This window comes from Choloepus didactylus, chromosome 18 (genome assembly GCF_015220235.1).
Source record: "Choloepus didactylus isolate mChoDid1 chromosome 18, mChoDid1.pri, whole genome shotgun sequence".
Taxonomy (NCBI): domain Eukaryota; kingdom Metazoa; phylum Chordata; class Mammalia; order Pilosa; family Megalonychidae; genus Choloepus; species Choloepus didactylus.
This window is the reverse complement of record NC_051324.1, coordinates 38,809,052-38,822,197: the sequence shown is the minus strand read 5'-3', so window position 1 is coordinate 38,822,197 and position 13,146 is coordinate 38,809,052. Positions and strand designations below refer to the sequence as shown.

Here is a 13,146-nt window from a genome sequence, read left to right as displayed (position 1 = left end):
CCCAGAAAGAGCATTTCAGGTAATTGAACATGAAATGTGTTGCAATCTGCTAACATTAATAATATGTCATCACTGTTTTATATCTAATACGCAGTTCATTTGGTCAGAGTCTAAAGCACTCTATAAATGTTGGCATATGAATCCTCACTGCAAACCGATAAATAAGGTAAGAAGCTCTATTTTAGTGCATTTTGAAGTATCCCTGTATTAGTTATCTATGCTGTGCAAGAAATTACCCCAAAACTTAGCGGCTTCAAACAACAAGCATTTCTTACCTCCTGTAGCATCTGCGGGTCTGGAACTGCCAGTGGCTTAGTTGGGTGGTTCTGGCTCAAGGGCCTGCATGAGGCTGTGTGAAGATGTTGGCTGGGGCAGCCGTCTGAAGGCTTGGCTGAGGCTGGAGCGTTTGCTCCTGAGGTGTCTCACTCACAGTCCTGGCTCACCATGGGTTGTTAACCGAAGACCTCCGTTCTTCCTCACGTGGGCTGCGCCGTAGGGCTGGTTCAGTGTCCTCATGACATGGCAGCTGCTTCTCTCAGAGCAAGGGGTCCGGGGGAGAGCAAAGCAGACACCACATGTCTTTAATCACCTAGCCTTAAAATTCACAGTCATTTCCTCCACTTTCTGTTCATTAGCAGCCAGTTACTAAGTACAGCCCCCACTCAAGGGAAGGAGCTTGAGGCTCCACCTCTTGGAGAAGTATTAAAGAATCGGTGGACTTCTTTAAAAACCACCATGATACTCTATTTACAGGTGGGGCAGGTGAGACTACCTGCTAACTAGTGAGACATCAGGCAGAAAGCCTTAATTTCCTCCGTGCTGTGCTATCCACGCACAAAGCAAAACAGAAAACCCACACTCCTGAAACAACTGCACACAAAATCCAAAATCTGCTTCCCTAAAATTACCAAGGTCTTCTAAAAGCGGTAGGAGGCTTTATGTTTTAAAATGATGACACGTACACTAGACTAGAATACGGGAGTCAGCTTTCCTTTTAATCAGCTGCATGACCTTGAGAAAAGGCCCTTCTGTTGGGGACTGTTTCCTTCGTTATAGAACAAGATGGGTTAGGCTGGCTGAGCGGTTTCCAGACTTGGTCGCCCATCACGGATTCTAGGGGAACAGAAAGAAAAATAGACTCATGGGCGCTATCTTAAAATCCACCAGATCAGAATCTCTAGGAATCTGTATAATTAAAAAGTTCCCCGGGAGTCTGATGGTCTGCTGTGCAGACAGTAAGAACCGCTGAACTAGATTATTTCTGATGCTCCCAGCTCTATCATTGTTTTAATCCTTCCCTTCTGACGGGGTGTGCCTGGGTAAATCATTGGTTCTTAACCCTCACTACAGTCATCAGGGGAACTTTTAAAAAATATAGTACCCATCCTCCCTTGCATTCCCTGTAAAATAAATCAGAAATTCTGGAGGCGGAATCCTGGTATCATTTATGTTTTTGTATTAAAAAAAATCAGTATGTTTTAAACTCATCATGTTCAACCTTGGCTGCACATAGGAATCCCCTGGGGAGTTTAAAAAAGCCTGCTGCCCATACTGTTCCCCAAACCAAATAAATCAGAATTCCTTGGGGTAGGACCAATTATCAGTATTTTTTAAAGTTCCCCAAGTGATTACAATGTACAGTTGAATTGACCTATGTTTGCCTTATTTGAGACGATTTCAATGTAACCTCACACATAAAGGATTATTTAGAGGAAAAACTGGAATCTTAGATGACACAGTACTCTAAGAAAAATGTATTTCAAATGGAAGATATTAAAAATAAAATGGAAGTAAGTTCCATTTCTGGCAACATGGTAGACTAAATCACTTGAAACCCTCCCATTTTTAAAAAGGTAGATTTGAAGCCAGAGGGAGATGGCAGAATGGTCAGCAGGCCAGGTGAGGTTGAGCTGGCGTTGGGCATGTGTGCTGGCCTTGGAAGTCAGGTCTGAGCATCAAAATGGAACGGGATGAAGACTGCTTTGGGTACATTAAAAGTTCCTCCATATTAAACTGGAGACCCCCCACCCCCCAAATTGAATCATTACAGAAAGAACTGACTAGGAAAAAAACCTCCCCATGGCACAAGGAGACAAGAAAATTTGTCTTTCTTGACAAGGGCTGTGGTGGAGGAGAAGAGTCTTCCTGAGAATTTGACTACGGCTCTGCTTTCACAGGCATTTCAGGCTGGAATTTACACCATCTCTATGGTCCAGGAACCCCGAAGTCGAAAATGCAGACCCAATGTCAAACTATAAACATGCATGGGTACGATCCTCTATAAATAAGATGCAGTAGATACAAGAGTCCCAACAACCTCAGGTAAGAGAAATAGCAGGCAGACTATAGAATTAGCAAGTTTAAAATTATTAAAGACATGAAAATATTTGAAACCATGACAAAATAAACCATTTTTAAAAAGGTAGATTTGATAGAGAACTAAATAGAACTTCTAGAAATGAAATATATAGCCATTGAAATGAAAACCTCAGTGGATGAGTTACACAGCAGATTAGACACAGTTGAAGGAAGAAGTGGAAATGAATCTGAGGAAATTGCCCTGGAAACAGCACAGAGAGATAAAGTGACAGAAAGTCTGAAAGAAAGGTTGCGAGTATACTGAATAGAAGGAGAAGGTGTATTAATACATCTAATACGAGTTCTAGAAGGAGAGAATAGAGAGAATGGGAAGGAGGGAGGATTTATCTAGATAATGGCTTAAAATTTTCCTGACTTGATTAAAACCTGAATCCCAAGATTTTAGATGTACTAAGAGTTTTGAGCCAGATAAACAAAAGGAAATTCATACTTGAAGATAGCATAATATGCTGGAAATTGAAGACAAAGAGAAAATCTTAAAACCAAAGAGAAGAGACAGCTTATCTACAAAGCTACGACTATTAGACTACAGTAAATAGAGAAACAAGACGACATGACAGGTTCAGAAAAGAGCTGAGAGAAAATAACTATCAACCTAGAATACTACCTGCAGGGAAATTATCATTCAAGAGTCAGAGTGAAATAAGATATTTTTATACTAATGGAGAAAATATATCACTCCTACACCTTTCCTGAAAGAACTACTAAAGTATATTTCAAGAAAAAAAAGCAGGTACACAGAAGGAAGGAGTAGTATTTAAGAAGTAAAGGTGAACACATTGACAAATATGAGCAAATCTAAACAACGGACTGACTTACAAAATTAAAATGACGATAGTGATCAAATTTAGAAGCATAAAAGCCAGGTAAATCTAAAGCAGCAAAAACATAAAATAGGAGTAGGTGATTGAGTTGAATTGTTTGTTATATAGTTCTAGGGGGGACTGCTTCATTTTAGATTAAGCATACATATTAAAATTGTAAAAGTAATCACTAAAAAAAAAGAAATATAATTTATAACTTCTAAATTTGTAAAAGAGTTAAGGAGGAACAAGGAAATCTTGATCAATTCGATAGAAGACAAGAAAAGAACCAAACAAAAATGCTTTGAGAAGGCAAAGTAAATAAAAAGTGCAAAAAGAGATGAAAGACATAAATTCCACAATAGCAGAAATCAGTGATCAATAGACTCTTTTATACATTGCTAGTGGGAATACAAACTGGAATATCCCAAACAAACTGTTCTGGAAAAGTTGGGCATTACCTTGTAAACTTTTATATTTACACACCTTATTATCCAGCAATTACTCCAAAAATGAATTCTTGCCTACCTACACCAGATGACAAAAATGCTCATAACAGCACTCTCTGTAACACGGAAAACTGGAAACAACTCAAAAGCCCACTGATAGGAGAATGGACAAATTAAATTGTGGCATAGTTACACAATGGGATATTATACAATTATGAAAAAGAATGAACTATAACCAGATGAAACAGTCTAGCTGAATCTTTTTTTTTTCCTTTAAAATTTTTTATTTTGAAATAATTTTAAACTCACAGGACAGCTGCAAAAACAATATAAAACCGATACAGATAACTCCAACATACTCCCACCTCACATACCCAGATCAATCAATTTCAAAAATGTTGTCACACTTGCCATATCATTTTACCTATCCATCTCATCTATCCACCTATATGTCTGTCTGTCTATCTTATCTATCTATCTTCTGAATATTTGAGAGTAGGTTGTGTACATCAGGCTCCTTGAACACATAATACTTCCATGTACATTTCCTAAGAAAACGGATATTATTCACTTACGTAACCACCTCAAATACAGTTATCAAGTAGAAGAAATTTAACAATAATATAAACCTTACAGTCTATATTCCAATTTTGCCATATTCTCAAAAATGTCCTTTTGAGCCTCTTCTCCTCCATTATCAGATCTCATCCAGGGTCACATATTACATTTAATTGCCATTGTGTCTTTAGTTGCCTTTTTAAAAATTGTGTATGCATATATACAGCATGAACTTTCCCATCTCATCCACCTGGAAGCTACCATTTAATGGGATGAACCACATTCACAATGCTGTGGTACACTCACCACCTTCCTTTATTATAGTTGAATCTTGGTAATGCCATGTTGAGTAAAAAAAATAAGCCTCAGAGAAGTTTCATCAAGTCTAAAACAATGAAAACAAAACAGTATAATATTTAGTCATTCTTATCTGTGATAAAACTATTTTTGAAAACCAAAGAATAACAAAATATGAGATTTAGATTGGTGGTCAACTTCTGATAGGGGAGAGGGATGGGGAGGAATGCATACATGGATGTAAGTTATTGTCACTGTTTCAGTTTTCTGGTTGAATAGCAGGTTTACAGGTGTTCAGGATATAAAAAAATAAAATAAAATAATAAAATAAAATAAAATGAAACAGGGCCATGAATATGCCCAATGTTGACAGTGTACTGTACCAGAGATTGTGACTAACACATTTTTGTGCCCCAAAAGTTCAGTAAAAAAAATAGCAGCACTCATAATACATGTAACTGGCCTAGACTCAGGAGTTAAAATGAATAGAATAAATAAAAGAACAAGATCCAGCTATGTGCTGTTTACAATAGATTCACCTTAAAAAACATTTAAAATAAGAGGATAGAAAAAGATATGTCAGACATATGTTAGCTAAAAGAAAGTTGGAGTATTAATTTTTATCTCAGACAAAGTCGATTTTAAGGCAAAAACATGAGGAATAATGGTCATCTGTGTATGCATTAAAGGAACAGTCCACTAGGAAAACAAAGTAAATTTAAGTAAGTATATAACTCATAATAGCCTCAAAATACATAAAGCAAAAAATAAAAAAAGAAAAGAAATAGAAAAATGCACAGGTACAGTCCTATTTGATGTACCTGATAAGATAATCTCAAAATATAGAGAGCAAAATTTGAGAGATTTATAGGAGTAACTGGCAAATCCAGTCATATAAGGAGATTTTTTTTTAACAAACCACTATAAAAAGTGACAGATCAAGCAAACAAAATATTAGTTAAGACTATAGAAAATCTGAAATACACAATTAATAAGCTTGAGCTAATGGACTCACATAGAATGCTAAACTTAGCAATCTTAAGGCTTACACATTCTTTTCCAAACCAAGTGGAATATTTATAAAAATTGAGATCATGTACCAAAGTCAGTCTCAACAAATAACAGAATCACCAACATACAGTCCACCTTCCTGACCACTATCCAATTAAGTTAGAAATCAGTAACTAAAAGATAACTAAAACAATGTATGTAATGGTGCCTAAGAGTCTCCCCCTGAGTACCTCTTTGTTGCTCAGATGTGGCCCTCTCTCTCTCTAACTGAGCCACCTCGACAGGTGAACTCGCTGCCCTCCCCCCTACATGGGACCCGACTCCCAGGGGTGTAAATCTCCCTGGCAATGCAGAGTATGACTCCCGGGGATGAATGTGGACCTGGCATCATGGGACTGAGAGTATCTTCTTGACCAAAAGGGGCATGCAAAATGAGACGAAATAGTTTCAGTGGCTGAGAGATTTCAAATGGAGTCGAGAGGTCACTCTGGTGGACATTCTTATGCACTATACAGATAACACCTCTTAGGCTTTAATGTATTGGAATAGCTAGAAGTAAATACCTGAAACTACCAAACTCCAACCCAGCAGTCTGGACTCCTGAAGACAATTATATAATAATGTAGATTACAAGGGGTGACAATGTGATTGTGAAGACCTTGTGGATCACACCCCCTTTATCTAGTGTATGGATGAGTAGAAAAATAGGGATAAAAACTAAAGGACAAATGGGGTGGGATGGGGGGATGATTTGGGTGTTCTTTTTTTCACTTTTATTTTTTATTCTTGTTCTGGTTCTTTCTGATGTAAGGAAAATGTTCAGAGAGAGATTGTGGTGATGAACGCATAACTATGTTATCATACTGTGGACAGTGGATTGTATATCATGGATGATTGTATGGTGTGTGAATGTATTTCAATAAAACTGAATTTAAAAAAAAAAGAGATAACTAAAACAAAACAAAAAACAACCTTATGTTTAGGAATCTAACAGTATACTTATATTGAGTCATAGGTTAAGAAGAAATCATATTTGAAATCTGAACTTTTTTGACCTGGATCATAAAAAAAAAATATCATATATCTTGTGGAATGTAGTTTGAGTGGTCAATAGAGTGAAATGTGTAGTCTTAAATGTTAATTCAGAAAACAGAAGGTTGAAAATCAATTACCTAAGCTGCCAATTCAAGAAATTTAAAAAAGAGCAACAGAGTAAACCTAAAGAGAGCAGAAGGAAGGGAATACTATAATATATATAATAATATAAAATATACATATTTATATATTATATTCTTAAATGCGGTATATAAGAATATGCTATATAACAATATATAAACGAGCAAAAATTAATGATGGAAAAACAAATCGAGAGTGTTAACAAAACTAAAGCTGATACTTTGCAAAGACCAGTAAAAAGGCAGAGGTCTGGCACAACTGATCTAGCAAAAAGAGAGAAGATACATATAAACAATATTTGGAATGAAAAAAATGGACATTACAGATAAATACAATAGAGATTAAAATATATTAAGAGAAAACTATGAACCATATTTTGCCAATAAATTTGAAAACATTGGTGGTATGAAAAATTTCCTTAAAAGTATAATGTGTAACAATGAACTCAAGAGTAATAGAAAACCTGGAGAGACCTATAACCATTAAATAAATGGAATCAGTAGTTAAAAATCAACTGACGAAATGTCAACCCCTGACCCAGACATTTTACCGGCAAGTTCTACCAAACGTTTCAGGAACACATAATTCCAGTTTTATACACACTGTTCCAGAAAATGGAAAAAGAAGGAACGTTTACCAATTCATTTTATGAGACTAGTATAACCAGACAAAGGCAATATGAGAAAGGAAAATTGCAGTCAATTTGACTTGTGAACATGCATGCAAAATTCCTAGAATGAAATTAGATGTTGGCATTCATTCATTCAACAAATATTTACTGAGTGCCAACCATGCACTAGCACGCACTGTGCTAGGGGATGGTGGTACATGGCCGTGGTGGTACATGGATGTGGTCTCTACTCTCAGGGAACTTACACCTTGGTGGAAGAGACGGGCGATAAAGTAGATCATCACACGGCATAAGGTACACAGAGAGGGTTCTGGCAGGGTAATGTTTTATACCAAGGGGCATTTGACCTGATCAAGAGCTCAGGTATTGCTTCCCAGGCAAGTGAGAAGAGTAAGAGGAGATGCAGAAAAACATTTAAGAAGCTACTGAAGGAGTTCAGGTGAGAGACCTGGGATGCGATAGCAGAAGATGGATTTGAGAGATACTTGGGAGGCGAAATCCACAGGCCTTCACAATAGTTTGCACATAGGAAGGGTTGAAGAGGAGGGTTCAACTTTGTTGTCCCTGTAGGACGGCGTGGGACGGGGGTTCTGTTCACCGATAGAGGGAACCCTAAAAGAGGTTCAGATTTAGGTGGAAAGAGGATGCACATGGCTTTGGATATGTTGAGCTTGAGGTACCTTTGGGAAGTCTAAGTAGAGAAGTTGAATAGGAAATTGACAATGAGTACCTGGACATCTGAGAGGAGGTCAAGGGTGGAGATTTCAATGTGAGTGGCATTAGCATGTAGGTGATATTTAAATCCATCCTACAGAGGATGTCACCATAGAGTGTGTGTGGCTGGAGGAAAGAACAGAGCTGAGAATGAACACCAACATTTTAAGGAAAGGGAGAGGAGAAGTCAGGACAAAGAGACAGAGAAGGAGTGGCTGGGGAGGTAGGAGGAAAACCATGGGCATCAAGGAGGCCGAGGGAAGAGTGAGTTACAAGAAAGCAGTGTCCAATAGTGTCATGGGTTGTTGAGACCTTAAGAGGGTGGAGAACTGAAATTGTGCTGCTGAATTCTCCTGACCAAGGAGCTACACTGAGTGAGCTGGAGAAGAAATGAATAATCATCATCATAATAAGTTATTACAAATAATGTAGCGCAAAGGGTTTTATTTCAGTTCAGTAAGTGTCACTTGTGTATCTCTACAACTCCGAAGAGCACCCCCACTCCTGCTTTGTGATGGACAGAATACTATGCAGGCAGAGAGCCACAGGGCATTAGACTGAGGGCCAGAGTGCCATTTTAGGTACTGACTGGTGGGGGTGGGGTGTAGGCTGCTAAACTTGGCTTCTCTGGGACCCTGATATAAAATGTGAGGGCTGGATCAGGAAAGGCCTTTCAACCTCTGAAAGTCTGTGGTCCTAAAAATCCAAAACACAATCCAATTAGCTCTGTCTGCATTTTGTTATTGAGAATAATCATAATAATCAATTACCTTAATAACAAATGGCTCTTCAACACACAAGATCCTGGATAATTTGGGAAGCAGCTTGGAGTGAGAGGAAATGTTTGGATTTGTGGTTTAGGCCTTAAAGTGCCTTCTAAAAATCCTACTGATGATTGATAATAAGCATGGCCCATATAGGTCTGCAATGAAAAGGGGGCTTTTACAGAACTTTTCACATTCGTTCATGTCAACCTCTCACCTTGGTCCCATCAATCCTACCAGAGAGGAATTATTATCCCCATATAGGGGACAGGGAGATTAAGAGTCTGGTCACCCAAGGCAATGGCTTTGTTGGGATTTTCCAAATACCTCACTTTGCCAAGACCCACCACGGATTTGGTATAGCTTTAGTGTTTAGTGTTGAGTATTTTCCATTGTCTCCCAATCCTATGAAAATTAATTGCGAAATGTTAATTGGGCATCAATTCATGCTTAACTTTTATCTGAGTATTTGATGAACCACAACTTCATGTTGCCCCTCATGCCATATTAACTGAGTTTACTGTAATAATTTAAAACAATAAGGATAATTGTATCCTTACTGTTTTAAATACCCCATAAATTGAATCCAGCCTGAATCTGGCCAGCCTGGAATCTGCTGGAGAAGTGTGTGATGCCTTTGGGAGGCTACAAACACTGTCTTTTTGGAGTTTTCAGTACAGGAAGGGAGGATGCCATCATTTATTAAGCACCTACTGTGTACCATCACGACCTGTGCTGCACCTCATCGCTCCAAAAGTTGTGTGGCAGAGATGGTGTGTGTGTGTGCATGTGTGTGTGTATGTGTATGTGAGTCTGTCTGAAGCCTTCTACTATTCAAGCTACATCCCCAGGTCATACGGATTCTTGGGCTATTTCAATCTCATGCATTTTACTATCTCACAATAGAAAGCCTGAATAACCTGAGAAATAAAACATATAACAAACGGATTTGGGAGGGTATTTCTAAAATAACTACCTTTCCCAGCCATCCAGAGACGCTCCAAGACTATTCCTCACAATGTATAAAAGTTTGCTTTGAACCCCATTCATTTGACCTTGACTCCTTCCTCTAAACCGATTCCATTACATATTTTAAACGCTGTATGATTAACGCGGAAACCTTTCCTTTGGTACTGTCTTGCCACTAGAAGCTCCTTAGTTTCTCAAAGTTCCAAAATAACCTTTACCCGGCACGGATTCGTACCTCTGCCTGGGAAGGGCGGGGAATCACGGAGGACGTGCCGGTGTGGAGGGAGAGCCAGAGAGAACTTCCAGCGCGAAAGGAAAATAAAACTTGTGGCTGGTGTTTGTGCGGGAGGGTCTCCGCAATCCTGAAGGCCCCCTGATCCTGGGGGGGTCTTAGGGTTCGCCCGAGGAGTACCAGGGTTTGGGTTTGTTCCCGACGTCCTTGACCTAAATTTCTGTGCGGTGGCTGGAAACAGGGCGCACAGCCGGGCGGGCGGCTGGTGCCATCCCCGGATCCCGGCCGCAGGGACCGGCGAACTTGAGTTGAGAGGCCGTTTTAGAGGGAGTAGGGGACGTATTCTCCCCCGACTGGGCTACGAGCCGCGGCCAGCTCTCCGCGCCGCTCCCAACCCCGATCCGCCCGCCCCCCGCAGCCCATGTGATCCAGGGAAGTAGGGGTACGCTCCCCCTTGCCCCGCTCCCGGCCCGCCCGGAGGCGGTGTCCCCCGGGCCGCGGGGTTTGCGCGCCACCCCCGTCGGTCCATCCGCGGGGGGCCGGGTGTGCGCGCGCGGACAGGCGGGGGCCGCACCGGGGTGCGTGACGTCACCGGCATTGGTTACACGACGTTCTAGAACTCCGCCCCACGTGCGCCGGGGAGGAGGGGGAGGAGGAGGAGGAGGAGGAGGAGATGGGGGTGGGGAGGAGGAGAGGGAGAGGTGGGGATGGGCCGGGGGGGCGGGGACGGGGGGTGTGCGAGGCGGCGGGGCTGAGCTAAGCCGAGCCCACGTGTGACGGCTCTCGCCGCTGCCCCGGCTCCGCCGCTCGCAGAGAGATTCGGAGGAGCCCGGGCGGGGGGGAGGAGGAGGGGGAGGAGGGAGCGGGAGATCTCGGGGCTCGGAGCCGGCCGCCGCTCCGCTCCGATCGCTGTGGGGCTCGGTTTTGTGGGGGTGGGGGGGCGGGGGGGCTCAGATATGGAGGCAAATGGGAGCCAAGGCACCTCGGGCAGCGCCAACGACTCCCAGCACGACCCCGGGTAAGTTTCCAGCCGCTGCCCACCGCGCCGCCTCGGGCTCGCTCTCCTTGCAGCGGCGGGGACGGCGGTGCGCGGAGCCCGGCATCTCCCGCGCCCCCCCGCCCCTCCCGCGCCCCCCTCCCCCCCGTGGAAGTTACACACCTTTGGATTGCATTTCGCCGTCACCTTCTCCCCCACCCCACCTCCCGGCTCTCGCTGGCTCGCTCCCCCCCTCTTTCCTTTTAGCTTTTGTAAGTTACACGTCAAAATGGCCGATCTGACATCGGTGCTCACTTCTGTTATGTTTTCTCCCTCTAGTAAAATGTTTATCGGTGGACTGAGCTGGCAGACTTCACCAGGTAAGGGAGGGAGGGGGGACGCCTGAGTCCCCCCCCTTCTTGGTTTCTTTGTTGCTCTTTGTTATCCCGGTGTAGGAGCCCCCCCCCCCCCGCCATTGGCTCCCCACTTCTCCTGTGCAAGGTTATTTTTTTAAATAGCAAATCCTTTCCGAGCCCTCTACGCGACCTCTGTTGCCGAATTTCCCCCGCGTGTGCAAGATATGCACAACCAAAACAGAATAACAACAGAAAACTACTTTTGGTTTTTGTCCTTGATCAAAATTTGCAATGCCTTTTTTTCCCCTCCACCCCCCCCATCTCCCTCTTTCTCTCTCTACAGATAGCCTTAGAGACTATTTTAGCAAATTTGGAGAAATTAGAGAATGTATGGTCATGAGAGATCCCACTACGAAACGCTCCAGGTAAACCATTCTCTTCTGGATTTTGTCTTTATTTTAGAACAAAGTTTAAGTTTTATTTTTGGAGGTGTCTTCGGAAGTAGCCGAGCGGATTTAGGATGGGGCTGAGGCATGTGGATGGTCTCGAACGTCTCTCTATGGCCCCCCACCCCAAAGGTTATTGTTAATTGGGTCTGAACTCTGGATACCGAGATGCCCATCTCTCCGCTTTAAGTCATTTTCCCTTCGTTTCTTTTTCTCCTGTTTAAAATGACATTCAGCTTCATTCACTTTCCACGTAGTTTTTTTTTTTTTTTCTTTAATGTATGCTTCTCCTACACCACTAAGCTCTCCAAACTCTTAAGCCTCTTCTTAGAAAGGTGGGCGAATCTCTTCTTCTAAGTGCCCGGCTTTCCTCGGAATAAAACAAAGCGTTAAGAAAGGAAGGGGAGGAGGAGGAGAGGAAACTGAGGTGGCTAAAGAGGATAGACACCAGCATTTTCCAACTTACCTCCACCCGCCCTCCTTGGATTCCACCTCCCCCACTAACCTTGATATTTTCTCTTCGGTGGTGGTAGATGTGGGCAGGAGGGAGTTGGGGAAGGGTTGTGAGGGGTAGGGATGCTGTGGTGGGGGGACAACTTTTGCTCCCCTTTCTGCATTAGGTCTCACTCCCTGTGGCTATCAGTGGTGTCACATTTTCTTGTTTGTTTTTCTCCCTCTTTGTTTCATTTCAGAGGCTTCGGTTTCGTCACATTCGCAGACCCAGCAAGTGTAGATAAAGTATTAGGTCAGCCCCACCATGAGTTAGATTCCAAGACGGTATGTTGCTTTTTGTTGTTGTTGTTCACCCCTTTTCAGGAACGAAGTGGGCATTGACAGCCCCATTTAAAGGGACAGCGCCTGCTTTTGCTTCTGTGTTGGGAACTGGGTACTTTAAGCAGAGTTGGCTTAAAAGTTTGCTGTGGTGTCTGGGTTTGGGGTTTTCTTTTTAGACCCCGCCCCACTGCAGCTTCAGGTGCTGCCTAGAGAAGGCTTGGGGGTGTTTCGGAGTGGGGAGGGTTAGCTTCCTGGCCAAGGGACCAAGCAGGGAAACTGTCAGAGAGCAAATGCAACTTTTCTTTGTCACTGAAGCATAGTACATGATACCAACTGTGGCTGTGGGAATTGGCTTTTGGAAGGCACAGCCTCCTTCACCAATAGGGGAGAGGGGGGGATGAAGGAGAGGAGGGGGCGCTAATCACAGGTTCAGGCAACAGGTTCCTTTTGGGGCACTTGGAATTAGCAGTGGGGTTTGAGAAGGGGAGGAAAACGCTCCCAGAGCCAAGCTGGACATCCGGTGGGGACTCCAGATGGCACGAAATCTAAGACTGATAAGGCCTTGGATTTCAAAGTGATTTTTTTCCCCTTTCTTCCCTAGATCCTTTGAT

At 42.5% G+C, this 13,146-nt stretch overlaps 1 protein-coding gene and 1 long non-coding RNA gene across 12 annotated transcripts in view; one reads left to right on the top strand and one right to left on the bottom strand.

Annotated features, from left to right (window-relative positions):
- The window catches only part of LOC119514563, a 118,940-nt gene extending 108,417 nt beyond the window's left edge, over positions 1-10,523 (bottom strand). For 4 of the 5 annotated variants that reach the window (XR_005212853.1, XR_005212855.1, XR_005212856.1 and 1 more), the window contains exons 1-2: positions 9,987-10,523; positions 276-529 (exon numbers count right to left, since the gene is read on the bottom strand). This is a non-coding gene — a long non-coding RNA (uncharacterized LOC119514563). Of the gene's footprint in view, positions 1-275; positions 1,114-9,986 lie in introns of all 5 variants that reach the window. The other variant, XR_005212854.1, reaches the window with a different exon arrangement.
- Positions 10,524-10,901: 378 nt separating this feature from the next.
- The window catches only part of MSI2 (musashi RNA binding protein 2), a 392,076-nt gene continuing 389,831 nt past the window's right edge, over positions 10,902-13,146 (top strand). For all 7 annotated transcript variants that reach the window (XM_037810398.1, XM_037810396.1, XM_037810395.1 and 4 more), the window contains exons 1-4: positions 10,902-11,001; positions 11,299-11,339; positions 11,659-11,740; positions 12,454-12,538. In XM_037810398.1, coding sequence (XP_037666326.1) covers positions 10,940-11,001; positions 11,299-11,339; positions 11,659-11,740; positions 12,454-12,538 — 270 coding nt within the window. In that variant the 5' untranslated portion in view covers positions 10,902-10,939. The remainder of the gene's footprint in view (positions 11,002-11,298; positions 11,340-11,658; positions 11,741-12,453; positions 12,539-13,146) is intronic.